Source organism: Bombyx mandarina, chromosome 03 (assembly GCF_030267445.1).
Source record: "Bombyx mandarina strain Sakado chromosome 03, ASM3026744v2".
Classification (NCBI taxonomy): Eukaryota; Metazoa; Arthropoda; class Insecta; order Lepidoptera; family Bombycidae; genus Bombyx; species Bombyx mandarina.
The window spans coordinates 11,905,458-11,924,403 of NC_143210.1; the positions used below are offsets into that span (position 1 = coordinate 11,905,458).

The 18,946-nt window shown below is 36.0% G+C and overlaps 1 protein-coding gene across 1 annotated transcript in view; it reads right to left on the reverse strand.

Moving 5' to 3' along the window:
- Positions 1-338: 338 nt before the first annotated feature.
- net (atonal bHLH transcription factor 8-like protein net) overlaps positions 339-18,946 on the reverse strand; it is a 35,881-nt gene continuing 17,273 nt past the window's right edge. Inside the window, exon 2 of the mRNA XM_028173564.2 lies at positions 339-3,352. Coding sequence (XP_028029365.2) covers positions 2,622-3,352 — 731 coding nt within the window. The 3' untranslated portion in view covers positions 339-2,621. The remainder of the gene's footprint in view (positions 3,353-18,946) is intronic.

Consider the following 18,946-nt stretch of genomic DNA (forward strand, 5'->3'; position numbering starts at 1 on the left):
TGTGGCGGCATTTACGTTGTAGATGTCTATGGGCACCGGTAACCGCTTAACACCAGGTGGGCCGTGAGATCGTCCACCTACGAAAAACAAAACCTATTCGTACAGGTTACCTAACAATTATTCTTGGAGATACGATTTTGTAACAACATATTACCTGCAAGTTGCTACATCTGGCGTGCCAGATTTCAGATACTGTCATAATCAATGTTATTGACAATGCCAATTATTTAGCCACTAGACCTCGGGAACTATCCGCTTAAACTTGATGATTTGGTTCTATATCAATGATTTTAATAAAATATTTAGATTACACGTAAAATGGTAATGAAACAACAAAATACTCATGTAATATTTTCTCATTTATTTCATTTCTTTCGTCCTTTAATTGAAGCAACTCTAATAAATCATTGCAAAAATGTTTTACCGCTGAGTAACTCTCAAAGCACATGTGCTCTTTTCATTTCAAACAAACAAAGTAAGTGGATAGCTCAGATTTAACTCAAAGCAAATTATTACATAGGCCAAAATTTCTCAAAAGAATACCATGTGCGTGAATTTTAAATCTCATAACTTTTCTTTCATTTTCTGCATAAATAGTATCATTTCGCGATTTCGTATAATTGCTGGTCACAATATAATTTTTATTTGATTTTCATACATTAAAACTGCATCTGCATGCTACAATTTGTATGAGATTTGGAAAACAAAATGGCAACGATTCACTAAAGTCACTCTTCAAACTTATTGTAATAATATATTTACAGGTATATCACAATGTGTTCTCAAGGCAATTAACAGACCCAAGCACCAATTAGGTTTCATTGTTTCTAGGGTTCCGCACATAAATTTCTTCACAACCGATTCCGGAGAGGCTTGTTTTACAAATATGTCTTTTACATAATTTTTCGTGATCTTAAACAATGTTTAATATTCATACAATTGAAGACATGAGTGGATGAAGCGCTTAAGTAATATTTTTAAGATTTTTGAGTTTTTACATTGAATGAAGATGTTATGTGCCTATAAGCCATACTAGACCTTAATACACTGAATTTAAAGACAATTTTTAGAAATTGCATGTGATGAAGGATTTATGTACGAAGAAAAAGTACAAATTTGTTGCCCGCTTTCTCAAAATTAACAAATTGTATCATATCCCCTTCATCCACCCACGTTTTTTTTGTTTGTTTTTTTTTTTTAAATAAAACTCATATCTTTAATTCACTGGAATAATTTAGAAGTATCCCAAATAGTATGTTTACGTGATAATCAAGCTTGTGGAGAGTATTCAGCGGTAGGCAGCGGCTTGGCTCTGCCCCTGGCATTGCTGAAGTCCATGGGCGACGGTAACCACTCACCATCAGGTGGGCCGTATGCTCGTCTGCTTACAAGGGCAATAAAAAAAAAATATCGCATCGCAAGCTTCCGGAACATGACAAAGCCATTGTATTCAATGTTTAAATATAGTAATCGACACGTGCGTAAAAGTTATTTGTATTATAATTTGGCTGGTGTAATAACATGGATGACCAGTTACAAAAAAATTACAATAATGAGAGCCTTCTCGTTCATAACACATACCTTACAAAACATTACAAATATTAACTACCCTCTAACTATTTACACAAATGCAATAACAATCTCCCTTAATTATTTTCTTAATATTAGTGACTCATTTTTGATAAATATACATATATTAGTTTTAAAGCCACGTACATGGTGTTTTAATTTTTACATCACTCTGTTTCACCCTTATGCTTAATACTGGGTCGAAGGAATGGTTAACATGGTTTTGGATAGGATTCTCCTCAGTAATTTTAACGGAAAACATGCCATTTTGTCTTTTTTTCAGTCAAAGATACTGCTATTGGCTTCTTTTTTTTATTTTCCAAGGTCAGAATGGCACAGATGTGTTGCAAACAACAACAAAAAATCTTTTTTTAATTTACTACCAATGACGAAAAATTTTGACATCGCCATTTTAAATATTAGAGAGATCTCCTGTTTCCAAGGAACTTTTCAATACGTAGTAGTAAGTTTGCACGACATCTTCAAGAACATCTTAAAATGATCAGTCATAATAATAATAACAAATGAGATTCGATTTACGGACGCATCTCGCGATGCCCGCATAAACCAATTTAGCTGTTTTATATAAGTAATTCTTAATCAGTAACAGGAATATTTTTAGATAACATAAAGATATATGTTTTTAATGGCAATAAGTTTCAAAGCGCATGCCGATGTCAAAGACTCCTACAGATTTACTATTTAAGAGTGAAGCTCATAACACTAAATCATTATGAATGTATCAACAACCTAATTTAATAGGTATTTAAAATTTTGTATTCAACATTATTGTCATAAAATTGTACCAGTTATAATTTTGTATAGGCCATTTGGGACGGTATATTTAATCAATAGTTTTATTATCAAATTCGTATTACGCTTTACAAAGAACAAGTTCTAAAAGACAAATGTTTTTCAATTTTCATTGCTAAATGATCTGCCTTTTTGTCTTATAATGGAATTTAGAATACACAAAACAATTTAAAAAATCCATAAGGATTTTCACTGAACAAAAATCACGAACACCGAAGTAAGGTTCAAGTGATTTTCATTCAAGATTCATCCTTCTTTTTTCTTAATTTTCCTTCAGTGTGTATCGTGTGTGTCACGTTATCCACTGCGTTGTTGAGGTCACTGTCCGGCTCGATGACTGCGGAAAGTGCCGCAATGTACGCGCACGCTATCCTTAAAACCGAAAGCTTCGATAGCTTTTGGTTATGGCTGTAGGCGGGAACGGCGCGCCTTAGCGTGTCGAACGCCGCACTTATGGTATGGACTCTCGTCCTTTCCCTGGCATTGGCTTCTATCCGTCTCTCGCGGGTCATGTTCTTGTAATTCCTTTGCTCCCTGGGTTTTGATTTTTCAGGGTACTCCATTACTCCCGGATGAGGGGGCACTCTCGGAAGTCCTTGCGGTTCGGGCGGCGGGGGAATAGGCGGTACGGGGGGCGGAGGGGGATCTAGCGGTCTCCTCCTTTGCCTCAAAAGACTAGTTTCACCGCTTTTCTTGACTAAAGACAAAGGCTCTCTCTGCGGTTCTTCGGTGAAAGACCACGGCCGAAACGGGTTCTGCGAGTCACTGTCCGGGCTGGCCACGTCATCACTGGAACTGAGGCGTATTCGTTTCTTTGGAGGCTGGAGTCGGCTGGGTGTCCGCTCCCGCTTGTTCCGGGTCTCAGACTCCACCAGCCGAACTCCGGAGTCATCTGAGTGCGCAGGTCCCGAGCATGAATCGTCGTCCTCGCCACCCGAAACAAAACCAGCGTCTCTTTCTAACATACGATCTGAAATGAAACAGAAAACATGTTATAATTTACATTTGAAAACGATTAGGTACTGACTACTGTATTGTAATGGGTGACACTAGTCATATATGTATAGGCAGTAATGTATTTCGAACAAATTCAAGAAATTGTAAAGAAATTATTTGTTACAGCAAATATTTAGTGACCATTCAAAAATAAAATAATAAAAAATACATTTCGACTAGAACATGAATATTATACGCCACTTCCACATATTTGGAATAGCAAACACGAATCTCCATAGAAACAGATCAGAATTGAGAAACATTTCCTACGTTTTTATTATCATTTTATGTTGAAACCGTCCGAATTCCGAACACCGGAATTGTTGTTCTCCTATTTGGTGAATACCTGATCATTTTTGGCTAACACGAATTAAAAATATACATTTTAAATGTTTGTGTTCTTATATATTCTGTCGATCTTTGCTTGTGTGTCACTTGGCGCCGGCGCTCGCGAGCTTACGTCACCATAGGTACAGACGTTATAATCATTAAATGATAAACATATAGACGAGATTTCTCAAGTCAATAAAATACCATAACTATTAGTAATCTATTAAGCGGTGGTAGGACCTTTTGTGAGTTCGCACGGGTAGGTACCACCACCCTGCCTATTTCGGCCGTGAAGCAGTAATACGTTTCGGTTTGAAGGGTGTGGCAGCCGTTGTAACTATACTGAGGCCTTAGAACTTTTATATCTCTTATTTAGCCACTAGACCTCGGGAACTATCCGCCTAAGCTTTTGTTCTATGTTAATAGTAGTACGTTCATTAATCTGACTTTAGCGCTCCGAAATGGTCTAATCCTAAACCATTTATTTATACCTAAGCAAAAGCCTCAAAAAGAAAACAAAAAATTGGATTTGATTTGATTGGTTTCATTGAGAAGCTCCGTTTGAAAATTAAAATTATTATACTAAAGCATCATTAAATCTAAAACGACATTGCGATGATTATTGAGAAAAACATCAATTAGACACATGTAAGATTTTTTTCGAAATCGTTGTTTAAAAAATATATCTTAAGACTCATCTCGAGGCTTGAATCTGAATGTCGCGTACACCGTACAATCTCGTGGCATGCACATATGTATCTATAAGCGCCCAACCGGTTCCACATATGGTCAGGCCGGCTCTGATTGTTATTTAATCATATCATTTTACGCGCCGATAGTCCGCATTCCTGCACCAAAACTATATAAACTATTGAATGATTCTGACTTCATTTGAAATAAGCGTATTTGTTTTTATTTAGCACACAAAAAAGTTGAGACTAACAGGAATAATACGAAGGTACCTACTACAGAGTTCACAGAAAAATCTCTACAAGGAATGTTTAGAAATGGCGTGTGGAAGAAACAAAGTAGCATCGGTCTCACACGTCCTTACGTGTCCTTCAGATCCTATAACTCTCGTATTGGACGCCTTCAGCTCTAGCACTAGGAGCAGGTTTACGGCCTGGCCACGGGGATCGGCGGTGCGAACAGCGAAGCGGTGGACGAGGCGACCATTCGCGCAGCACCGTTTGCAGGCCACGGGTACTCACGTTCGCCGCCGCGACTAGTAAGGAAGTCCGACAGCGAAATGTCTATATCGAAATTATCTCGATATTGCTTACAAATTAATAGTTTTTTGGTTCAGGACCTATTATTTGGAAAAGATTGTGAAGTACATGATTTGAATAAGAATCGGAGTGTACCTATAGATGGAGAATTCCACAAGAAGTACGAGAAATACTTTGGGTGGCTAGACCTCCAAATAGCTGGTCTAGCTAGTATTTCAGCTATTTTTTTTTTTATTGCTTAGATGGGTGGACGAGCTCACAGCCCACCTTGTGTTAAGTGGTTACTGGCCCATAGACATCCACAACGTAAATGCGCCACCCACCTTGAGATATAAGTTCTAAGGTCTCAAGTATAGTTATAATGGCTGCCTCACCCTTCAAACCGAAACGCATTACTACTTCACGGCAGAAATAGGCAGGGTGGTAGTACCCACCCGTGTGGACTCACAAGAGGTCCTACCACCAGTAATTACGCAAATTATAATTTTGAGGATTTCATTTTTATTACACGATGTTATTCCTTCACCGTGGAAATCAATCGTGAACATTTGTTGAGTACGTATTTCATTACAAACATTGGTACCCGCCTGATATTCGAACACCGGTGCATCGCTCAACACGATTGCAACGGACGTCCGTTAGGCCACGACGACTTTAAAAATATAAAATAAAAAATATAAAAATTTCGGTTTTAATTTTTCGCGGCGAAAACAACTAAACTCATTTAATCACTGTACTATTCGCCGCGACTACCGCTCGACTCCGTGGCTCGCGCCGTCCGTATTCATGCATTTGTTTTGCTCGCCCGCCGCATCGCGCGATTCGCTCGGTACATTTCGCCGGTCGCTTCGCCGGTCGCCCGTGCGCGTGGCTTGTTAGGTACATTTCTATGCTCTTATTTTAGTCGCTAGACGCTTCGCCGTTCGCACCGCGCGAATATTCGTATCGGCGAATGTCCCGTGGCCAGGCTGTTAGGGACCGCGGTAACTTTACTCGTCGAACTCGGCAAAGAGTTCGACGTGCATCCTAACCCATACATCAGCCCGCTGAGCTTCTCGCCGGCTCTTAACAGGTCGCGATTCCAATCTGGTAGTAGATTCATTCGCGAAGCAGCTGCTCTTGAGTTGTTAGGTCTCCTTTGGAGGCTCTCGGGCAACTGTTAACAAATCCCACGCCTCCTGGCTGAGCCTTTGCTCGTCCACCTGTCCAGGTGATACTGGAAAGGCCTCCGGGTCACCAGTAACCGTTCAATCATAAAAAAAAGTATCAGTCTCATTTTACCTTCTTCCCAAATTCTTTCTACCCGCGATCTTTACTGCGATAGGCCGTACTCTTAAGCCCACATCTGCTACATATTTCAACAAGGAATCGGTTGTGCATTTTTGTCTCCGAGGTACTATTAAAATTCACCTCATAGCCCAGTTCGTTAAATTCGATTTAGATCGAGATAGCTATCGATTCGATAGAGTTTTTAAAGTAAATTAACTATTAAATAGTGTGTGTGTGTGTATGTGTGTTCGAGCTTAAGTTTCCTGTGGAGCTTAGAGCAATGTTCATCATTATTAAAGGCATCAAACAGCCCAGCGGCATTAGATACAAACAAAAATACTTCAGACGCGTGACAAACGTATTCCAACACAGTTCCAACACATGTATAAATATATTTTTTTACAATGGATCCAGCTAAGCGTCGGTTTTCCCCAACTAAAAACTGCCGGTATAGAGTTCCATGTTTTTATTAACATTTCACGGACATACGGATGTGTTCGTGTTTAATATGTTTGTTGTGCAATTATACGTTAAAAATATTTTTTGTGATCGAGAATGTTATTGTATTTCCATCAACAGATCTAGAATAAAATAATTTAGACTCCATCCTCTTTTACTTCGACATAAACCATTATTATCACACCACTGAACCATACGAGTAATATGTAATACTCAATATGTTTATTTACCATTCCCCTTCATTACATGCCTAAATCATATCAAAATTAATAAAACTTTTGCACACACGCCATTTTGCAATGCCTTTGTAATACTTTGTTTTTTTTTTTTTTTTTTATTTATAAAATTAGCCGGATACAAGTCCATTGGCCGTGTAATACTTTGTATCGGCAATACTTGCCACCCTAAAAAAAGACACAGTAAACATTGCACAATAAAAAAAATTCTGCACCAAATTCATTTATTTCTTAGAATTCGATAATGTTTTCGGTGAAGATCTAAAAAGATAACAGCCACACATCCGTAGACATGAACATAATCGTACTTTCTTAATGGGTGAGCTACTGGAATTAGTTTATGGCTCATAATCGGACCACGGCGCCGCGGAGGCGTTCCAACAAATACGCTAATACCACGTTACCGATAACCGGACCGAAAACAAACAAAACTATACTTTAACGTAATGGAATAAGGATGTACATTACGTGTTCGGTTGAATTTAGTTTGTCGTCGATCCAATGGGCTTTTATGAAGCAAGCTTCTCACACTACAGGTGTTTTTATACCTACAAAACGATAGAAAAGTGCTAAGACAGCCCTGCCCGCCTACGCCTGATTGAAGTTTTAATTGCTCGGGACCTATTGAGATAAAAAAAAAATATTTGTTTTGAGTTCCGTAACTAAATTGCGAGGAATGCTATTTATAAGTTTCTAAAATATGTAGTCATGATACTCCATCTAACTAAGGGTTAAAAGAAATAACTGGTACTTATGAATGTGAATATATTATTATACTGTTACGTGCAATCTAGTTCAGTTGAAAATAAGCGGCCATTAGTGGTTTCAAATTGTAATATTTTTACACATCAAAAATAAAACACTGACCGTTAAAAAGAACAATGAAATGCATTCATTTGGTGCGTATTATTTACCTACCTAAAGTGTTAAAAGAGGTGTTAACTCAAAGGTTCCGCCATCAGCCCTCACAAACGTTGAATAAGTCGATCTCAGCATGAGATAAACCCTTCTCAGATTCCCTTCGCATTGATCGCGATAACAAACTGGCGCCAAATTTCACAGAAATCGAAGGCATAGTTAACGTAGCACCTATAGTAATGTAGACCTTACGTAAGTTGTTCTTTATCATCTTGGGATTACGAATATTTTTTTATATTAAACAACAAACGAGCTGTCATAGCCCCAAAATATGAGATCGAAGACTTATTTAAATTGGAATATTTTCTATGTACGCAATTACGGTATGTACGGTGGTATCAACCCACAGAACACCCGCGCAAATCAGCTTAGCAAACTCAAATCTGTAGAACTTCGTATGAATTTAATAGAGAAAAGAACTCGGATCACTATGGCCGCAAGTGCATCAAGATTAGATTAGATTTCGTCATTTATTTAATGTACTTTTAGTACTGAGTTCAAAGATCACATTAATTGTAAACTAAGATTACTTTTGTAATATTTTTCACATAACAAAAACCGGTATTTAATATAAAGTTAACAACAAAAATTTCATACATATTATCAAGAATGCTATTTTCAATTTAAATTATAGATAGGTTTGTTTGTTTAAAGTCAAAATTTTTCAATCGAAGTTGGGACTTAAATTTTTTTGGAAGCCTGATTTGATGAGACCGGTTATTACCGGAATTTCTTGGTACGATAATATCGTTCTGAAATGAGTTTATGATGACCGTTGTCGGTGTAAAAATTCAGCCGGTAAAGTCGCATAGCATTCGCACGGTCCGTTCGACATTTAATGTATGAGAAGTCGTGATGTTTGACTTTCACCGAATACACATTAACCAATATGGCGCCGTCTTGGTGCTGTATCGATACGTTTAATGTTGATTCATAAATGTTTGATTAATTACTGAGACTTAAATATAATGTGTTATTTCATTATTAAATGTATAAAACTTTTTTGTGTATTTAGTCTCATGATCCGTTTTGAAAATTACTTTTTAAAATCAAAATTCGATCTTGTTTAATATGTTTAATCTGTGCAAAGTCAATACAATAAAATAACAATTGACCACCATTTTACTGAGATTATATTTTGTCCCATATTATCTCATCTCATTTCATTTAATTTCATCCCAGTTGATTAATGTCTCAAATTCTTCATTTCATTTCATTTTATTTCACTCCACATGATCATTTTTCATAAAAATAAGAATATAAATTAAAATGAGACATGACCTAAAGGTCTTAGTTACCAGGTCATAAAACCCCTTAAAAATAATAATAAAATCACAATTGAAAAGGAATTAGTGAACAAATCGAAACAACAAGTAAGTAATTATTCGTCCGTGATCATGAAAAAAGTATTCGAAGCGTCGTAAATAATATCTAGGTATGAAAGGCGAAATTTTTACAACTTAACAGAAGTATCATTTAAGTTTAAAATTTGAAAAAAATGTCATAACAATAAAAAAAAATCAGCTATTTTAATGAAGTTAATCTTATTTCAAGAACTTCAATTAAAAACTTGGAACTTTAATGCTATTGTCAAATAAAACGCACTTTTAATTACAAAGATAAATGTCGTCTGAACTAAATACCCCTCGATATAACGACAACTACAACAAAACGTGAGATTCAACCGTAAAAGTAGATTTAATTACAACGTAACTGCACTTAATGCTGATCAGCATTGTAATGAGAATTGACTCAACGTGATCCAAGACCCCGTGAGTTCCCGTGATCCCGCTTGTCACGTTCACACACGACGCCGCTCTGACGACGCGAGGCGCCGGTCTGTCGCCGTTGTTACCTACAAGCCACTCACTTTACTTATATGTAGTTAATTAGAATATATTACTTGCATGCGCATATGCATCATTAATGTCCCACGGTTATTTAGGTTTGGTTTTTATTGATAATTAAAATGTTTGTACTGATTTGATTTTAATATTCGGCACTTTTCCTATAAAGTGTAATGTTAATGTTTTTTTTTTCTGCGGGAAGGGAAGCTGGCGTATGGTTTTTAAGTCTAATTCGGTCTATATTAGTAGACAGACCTACCAGAATATTGGAAATTTTACCTTTTTTCGGTGAGTCTTCTTGCCAGTCACTGCTTAGTGCAATTAAGATTATGTGCACAAAGCGATCTAACTGCGCATTAGAAGTGTACTTTTAATGCATTCGAAGGCAGTCGTTATCGACTATCAAATTTGCTAGTGACCTTATGAGACGCAATGACATAAAAATGTAAAAAATAAAACATAAATGAAATATAGGAGACTTCATTATATTACTTATTAATTGACGTATGAACTAATGATGTGTTTTTTTTTCTTCTAAATACGGTATTAAATAAAATTAGCTAACTCATGTTTTATTCAAGATTAAAGAAAAATAATATTCTTTGAAATCCAACAGACCTTCGGTAGAATTAGACAAAAAAATTATTTTATTCACGACTTTGTGTGTGTGCTCCCACACATAACTAGACTTCGTAGTAACGTAAATAAAAAATTCAGATCGATTGCTTTTCTAAGAATATAGAATCGATGGGCTGAAATGAAACAATACATCTTATAAATAAATACCTACTACTAAAATCGATAAATATTGTAAAATCGATTATTATGAATGCGTTATCGAAACGTAGTTTTTTATCGTTTTCATCGTCCCTCATGACGTACAGAGGGGCTATTGTCGCCAACTGAACAAACATTGAAGCACAGCATAGTCAGCGGAGTCAAAATAATCCATTGTTTCATTAGCGTAGACTCAACATCGCACCTGGGAGTCACGTGCTGACAATCAAACTCCCTCTGTCAAAGGGCATCCCTAATTTTAAATATTATCTGCGTTTTAGTATTGGCGCGAAAATGATTGACATTAGATGTTTACAGTTTCAAAAAAGTATTTTACTAACACAATACTTTAATTTTGTTGCTATATTACCGTAGATGGGCAGACGAGGTTACGGATCATCTGATATTAAGCGAATTCTCGATCGCAATCGACGAGTTCGAGTCTTATCGTTTTAGTCGTTTATTATAATTTTGTTTTTAATTTTAGAACCCAATTCATTTGAATGTGTCTTCAGCCTCCAAGAAAAATAATTGAGCATTTATTTTATATCTACGCATTTCATATAATATACGGTATGCAAAAGCAGTCTTAACAAATGTTTACAATTCGAACACAGCATTGTCTATGGTAAGATTTTTTTGCGCTCTAATCTCCCAAACGATGTTTAATGTATTTCGCCACCTGGTCACTTTAGAAAAATTGCATCGCCCTGACATTTTGTCAGCAGTCATTTGTCGTAATCCGCTAAAAGAACGGGCTTAAATAAAACATAGACTGTAACTGAATAATTCTATGCCTTTTCGTAGTAAAAAACTATTCAGTCATTGAAAAATTCAGCGCATTATCTATGTTTGAACGGAACTAGGTACAGTTGAGTAGAAAATTTTTATGTGTAACGATTTATCAAATGGTCAACTTTTAGAATAATGTTTACGTCTCTGTTCTCAAACTTTTTGGAACAATTTGAAAATAAGCGTCGTCACCAGTGGTGTCAGCGTGAAATAATAATATTTAATAATAAAATTAATACTTGTTTGCTTACTTCCAGTCAAGTAAAAACTACTTTTATGGTTTAATCTCTGTTTAATTACATTCTTTAATTAGGTTATTTCTGACGTGTCAAATGCTTTACAATTTTCATGCTCAAAAAACAAACACGGTGTTTGTTATTCATCGACGTTGGAATATTATACTACTCGTAATTATGAGGTATTCGAAACGTCAAAAATAATATGATGACTAATTAACAAATCGCGAATTTACCGTAAAAAGAATTGTAATTGTATTTACAACTCGTGATATAAAGATAGGGACTCGGATCTGAGATCGTAGTCGGACCCCATAGTGCGGGGATCCGTGTGCTTAGTGCGAGATTTATAAATTCTCGATCGCGTAAAAGTTAACTCAAATTTCTTTCGAGTTGGAACAGCTTCCCTTCGTTTGCCGCTAGGGGCGCTGTTCCAACTCCAAACTTGACTTATACAATATATTTTTTTAATTCGTACTAAGCACACAGGTTCACTAACTTTGAAACCAATGAGATTAAATCGTAAAAGTATTTTTGAATCGTTCAATTTTCAACGAAAATATAAAAATTCTCGAAACGAGTTAGCAAAAAGACTACGATGACGCGGCGTATGAAAAAAAAAAAGAAACAAAAAAGCCCGAATAAAGATTTAAAAGCCGAGACATGACGTATTTGCCCGCGGATTTTAGGAGGTGATTGTATCTCTGTTTAGCATCGACCCGGGTTAATGCCATGTAAAACATCCAAATGTAATGATTTTCAATGTAAGCCATTAATCTAATACTTGTTTTGCTTATAACTGCATGTATTTTGCCGAGCCTATACTGTCTTCCGTATAAGCTATTTGTAACCGCGACCCCGATATGTCCATTTTTATGTGATTTTTCATTATAAATTAGTATTCATTGGGATGTTTTCATATAGTATTTCATTCATCATACAGTTACGAGGGTTGATCTTTGTAAAATGTGCGTGGCCAGATTAGTTGTTACAGCAAATACATTGATACTTTGATTTTAATTGTATTTGAAAATAAACGATGATAATTATTTATAATAATATATAATAATATAAGATTTTGTTTCGTTTTTTTTTGTGTTTTTTATATATCTTTAGCTTGTGATGTGTATTGTGAGCCTAATAAAATAAATAAATAAATAAAATTTGTTTTCATTCACGTGTTTAAATAGAATTGAATTATCTTGATAAATTACATTTAGGTTTGTAGGGCGTGGCTCTGAGTCGACATGGATTAGTCCTTCCTTTAATATTTTTTTTTTATTGCTCAGATGGGTGGAGGAGCTCACAGCCCACCCGGTGTTAAGTGTTTACTGGAGCCCATAGACATCTACGACGTAAATGCGTCACCCACCTTGAGATATAAGTTCTAAGGTTTCAAGTATAGTTACAACGGCGTATAGTGTTCTAAGGTCTCAAGTATAGATACACATATAGTGTCAAATTCTATTTCTTTTTCCTACCTGATCGCTGGTAGCGGAGTTATTCCAACTAAGCGCGTACTGGTAATTGAGCTCACGGGCTCAACCTGAGAGAATTTGCTAACACTAGCCCTAGCAAGAGTAATGCTTCGCTGAACCTACCACCGGGTCGGAATCGCGACTCAATGAGAAGATCGACGAAAAACTCGAATGGTTAAAATGTTAACATTTTCAAATATTTAACAGCCGCTGAGTCTTAAGATTGGTAGCAATAATATATTGTAAAATTATTAAAAATTATTCCCCTTTTAATTAACTAAACACTACCTATTCGAAATATGGTCATATTTCTTCAAAATGCCGAATTGACGGCAACGGTCGCAAGGCGTGACCTCGCTAAGGCGCCTGCGAGTCGATAATATAAATCAACAAAAAAAAATTAATCTCGCAGGCGACAAACTTGCGATCGAGGCTCCAGATGGTGTACTCGTCAACCCACATGTTAATCACTAGTTACCGAGGGTTGAACTCATAGTAAATTACACACTAGACACATATTTATTGTTAAATAATAGCACACGAAACGAGATACTAAGCATTAGTTACATAAAAGAACTTAAAAAAATTCACTAATTTTAAGTGGTGGTAGGACCTCTTGTGAGTCCGCGCGGGCAGGTACCACCACCCCGCCCATTTCTGCCGTAAAGCAGTAATGCGTTTCGATTTGAAGGGTGGGGCAGCCGTTGTAACTATACTTGAGACCTTAGAACTTTTATCTCAAGGTGGGTGGTGCATTTACGTTGTAGACGTCTATGGGCTCCAACAACCACTTAACACTGTGAGCTCGTCCACACATTAAAGCAATAAAAAAAAAATTGCACCTAAAAATTCAATAAGAAAATCCTCGAACCGTCCACGTCGAACGTGTTTACACGTTTATCTTTTAATTAATTCGTTTTAAGTTTAAATTAAACATATCAATGATAAAGGCGATGTTTGGCGCCACTTAAAAATGTGGAAGCGCCGTTCTCCCGGAGCTCGGAAACGTGTTGCAGCTAAACACCGCTCAACTTATTCGGCAAATCATTTGAAACGCAATCACGGATTCAGACTTGTGTTATATCTTATACCTTTAAACGAGCAATTCTTGTATGTGTATATATAATCTAAATCTGGAAAACGGCTCCAACAATTTTCATAAAATTTAGTATACAGGGGATTTCGGAGGCGATAAATCGATCTAGCTACGATTTATTTTCGGAATGTTGTTTTATTCATGTTTTCAATAATCAACTCTTCCCGACATCTATTGGCGAATAATAATACTATTTTTCTTAATTGAGGGCAACTAACCGCTTTAGAGACACAACAAGATGGCGTTATCAAAAATAAAAAAAACCGAGTAAAGCTCGGTCATTATCTAATAGCAAATTAACGCGAATGAGTCGATGGCGCGCGCGGAACGCTGTGACGCGCGCCTCTCAACTAAACAATAACATTAGCATGGTTTTAAGTTGCCAATAAGAAAATCAAGCTATAAGATAAACCAATCAGGTTACTTTTTACTATGTATGTATATCGATAGGTGAAAAGCTATTTGGATTAAGCAACATTTTTGCCAATTTACAGGAGAGCCATTTAATATTTAATTATATTTTGGAAAATATATCATGAGAAAAAACTTCTTAATCTATTTGAATGGGTTAAATATAATTGAAGTTCAATTAATAACATCGAATTGTTGATGCTAATACAAAATTAAACGGAGGTTTAATTATAAAGATAAATGTCGCGTATAAGCATAATATATTAAGCATAATCTAACACAGTGACTGGTATGGTGGCGGTTACTCAGTTAACATTATTTCATTATTTATTGTATTAGTTCCTTTATTAATTTTAATTTTATATTAGTAGTTGACAATATTAATTTTAATAATTTTGATTCGGTTTCATTTGATTTGGTTTCATTTTTGTTTGTTATTGTTTTTAATTATTCTGATAAATTGTAATTTTAATTTTATTGTATGTATTTTGATTTAGATGTTAGGTAAGTGTATGTGAAATTTTATGGGCTTAAGTTGCCTGAAATAAACGTATTTCATTCATTCATTCATTCAATCATTCATATAATGAAGACATTAAGCTGAATTTTTCCAAATCACCCACCGCATGCAACTTATCAAAATGTCAATGAAGCGTTTCATCTTATTAGCCTAGTTCATATCCCGCGCCCCTAAAACATAAACTTAACATACAGTGTACATATTACAACGTAGAGCTATTAATGACTCGCGGCAGAAGCAACGTAGCGAACAAAATAAATAAATGAGTTCGGACGTCCTTACAAGGCCGTTTCGCTTGTTCACACTTCGTCAAATACGATGTGACGTTGCGTGAGTACAAGTGATCAATTGCCGCCTCCTTTAATATAAAATATGTACATAATTACTTATAACGCACACATTTTATGAACATATTTGAAGGAACGCAACTGGAACGAGTGAAATTTTCATTAGTGTGCTTATTGCGAGTTTTTTAACGTTCTCGATCGCGTTAAAGTTAACTAAATTTTTTATGGAGTTGGAACAGCGCCCCTAGCGGCAGTAGCGGCAAACTTAGGAAGAAGTTGAAAAAACTCACACGAAGACGTTTGTTTGACTTCCAATTGAAAAGCAAAAATCTTTAAATGATTTGTGTAGGAAGAATCGGCGTAGCCTCGGCGTCGGGCTCTAGATAGGTTGTTAATAAAACATCTATTGTAAAGACGCACAATATGTCAAAGATACATTTTTTGCAAAATACATATCAGTCGGTCACTTGTGTCGTGTCATAGTAATTTTTATTGATTGTCCTAGTGAGCAGATGAGCATACGGCCCACCTGATGGTGAGTGGTTACTGTCGCTCATGGAGGTCAGCAGTTTAAGCGGCAGACCCAAGCCGCCTACCGTTAAGTACTCTGAACTCTCAATTATAACTTTTCACACTATTTTAAAGATAGAGATATATCCTAAAATTTAAATGTTCGTTTGTATGCAGCCTGTAAATAAAAATCTCGGGACAGATTCTGAAAACTACCTTTTATATATACATATCGGTATTTTTGGTAAATAAGAACAATCTGGTGAGTCGTATTATTTTTATTTGGATTCTGGTGCCGAATGCTCTCTTGTCAAGAAATCTATTAGTAGTAGCTTCATAATTCAGCAATTTTATACGATGGTTCTCATAAAAGGTTTCTGTTGTTTTGACCCAAAACTGTACGGAACAAATCCTATGCGATGGTTTATTGCTCACCTATTGTATGTCATGTACTACCTGATAGTTGTTTTAATCGGTTCAGTGAGATTGAGCATTCAGCGAAATAGAACACTTAAATCTAGTGTCCTTATTCGAAGCCCAGACTTGCGTTATTGATGACTAAGCTCGTGATGAGCTCATGGAATTGTTCTTGACAAGAAGTGCTAGAAGCCGTACATCTTTTTTTAAATTGTTCTACCCAAAGAATAACAGAGGCGAGCCCCTTCGAATTCTTAATAGTTCGCGTGCCATATCCCTAAAGGTTTTTACTTAAAATGATACTGAAAGTAAGAGATTAACTTTGACGAGACCAAAACATTGGAAAGTTAGTAAAATTTGATGTTGAATTTTGTTGAAATGAAGATAGATGGCTTTAACTGGTAATAGAACCTACCGCTCAGCCATCCCTGACGTGTGCCAACATACATAATATGTTTGTATCGTCGAAATTAAGTTTTCTTCTTTAATCTTTAAGTAAGTAATGTTTAATGTTCCTATATTAACGACGGGAGAACTTAATGTTGTTTTTAAAACAAAAATAAGAAGCGTTAAATCGGTTCAGCGGCGTCGGAAAGCAATAAATCCGATCTTTAGTTATTCTTAATTACAGGTGCTTCTTTCTTCTCGTGGCTTGATTTGATTCGCTGTAAAATTATTGGCAATGCCCCCCAAGTTTGAAAATGCATTCGTTCTTCATTGTATTTCGTAAAAGCAATAAACTTGCTCCCGAATATTGGACGCGTCATCATCACGAAGACTTCCAGTGTTGACCGCAGATTTTCAGTTTTTATGTCAAATGTATTTCTATGACCTTAGAAGCGTAGGACTGCCAGTCGTTGCGCATATGCTAGCGGGTGATATCTTCAATATTCGACATAGAACAACAATGTTAAATGACATCCAAATTGAAATAATATATTTTTAAAATTGAATGCGAATATGATCTCTTGAAAGGCGGTGTATATCAAATGATTTCAGTAAAGCAACACGAGTTTTGCTCCGATGTTGCGACGGTAAATTGTAATGAAGGGTTATCTAAAAAACATTTTAATATACGATCCAAAATAGTGAGTGAACTAATACTCTTTGGGTTCAAAGTTCCAAACAGTTTGTGTACGTTTTGCGTCAAGTAAAATGTATTACATACGTACGTACAGTACGCGGAATTTTGGAGCCTCGGTCCAGAGACTATAAAACTGAACTCACTGAGTTACTCGCCGGATCTCCTCAGTGGGTCGCGATTCCAATCCCGTGATAGATTTTACGAAGCAACGCTTTTGCTAGGGCCAGTGTTTTTTTTTTTTAGATGGGTGGACGAGCTCACAGCCCACCTGATATTAAGTGGTTACTGGAGCCCATAGACATCTACAACGTAAATGCGCCACCCACCTTGAGATATAAGTTCTAAGGTCTCAGTATAGCTACAACGGCTGCCCCACCCTTCAAACCGAAACGCATTACTGCTTCACGGCAGAAATAGGCGGGGCGGTGGTACCTACCAGCGCGGACACACAAGAGGTCCTGCCACCGGCAAACTCCCTCAAACTGAGCCCGTGTACTCACCTATCAGCCATAGCCAATTTTTAATTTAAATTTATTAAAATTTATTTTTTATTTTGATTTTCTATAAAAGCGTATTTTGTCAGTTTTTTTAAACTATTATTTATTTTTCATTTTTTAGTCGAATTTAAATATATTCAATATATTTTTTCAATTTTTTTATTATTCTTGAATTGTCATCGGTCCTTAATAAGTATACCAAATTTCGAGTTAATCCGACGTTATGAAGGGGGTCAAAATCATGTTCAAAGATTCCGTTACAAACATACAAACATACATACGTCTGAAGCTAATAAAAGTGTATTAAAAATGATAATATTAATATACATAGTTTAATTTAGTTGTAAGCAATCGAATAGTAGGTACTATTAATACTTTTTCGTACGTTTTGATTTTATTCCCCACTCTAATGTAATCTCAAAGAGCCTTGAAGATTATGCTTATCAGCGGCCTGCGTTGTAGTTGTGAAAACTGTTAAAAAGCCGTTTCCTGCGGATGTTACGAAACAAAACATGAATGTAAGGCAAGAAAATGCTGTTGATTTTTCATTCATGCTAGCTTTTTTTGTAAGTCACATGATTATAGAAGTTTTCGTTGACTCCCTGTGATTAATGTGAACGAATTTGGCCCTGTACATCGATCGTAGAGCCCTATAACGTACATAGAAGTAAAGTTGAAACGACGCAATGGAGAACGATGCGGTTAGCATTTTCAAGTTCGCCTGACTTTATCTTATAAAAATCACTTAAAAACCTGTTTACGCGTCTATAAGACATCCCTTCAAATATCTTATAATGTGTATGTGTACATACGTTGAGCTTTTTTCTGTATCCGTAAGGGAAGCGTGGACAATCTTTTGTTTCTATCGTTGATCACCTACCGCCTTCCTCCCTTTGTGTTTTTCATCGAACCCACTGTGTCTCTACATCATGCCTTCGCATTAATATGCACGCCAAATATCATAACTATTGTAACCCTATTCGGTAAATGAGAACTATCGATATTATAATGCGCACTGTCTGAAACTCTATTATACTTTATAAGTAATTGATGTTTTTAAATAAATTTGAAAGAATTATGTCAGTGCAGAACCTAGTGTCATAATGATTATTTAATTTTATAGATAACAAATTTAGGGACCGTTTAATGTTTAATCAACAAAATTATTGGTACAT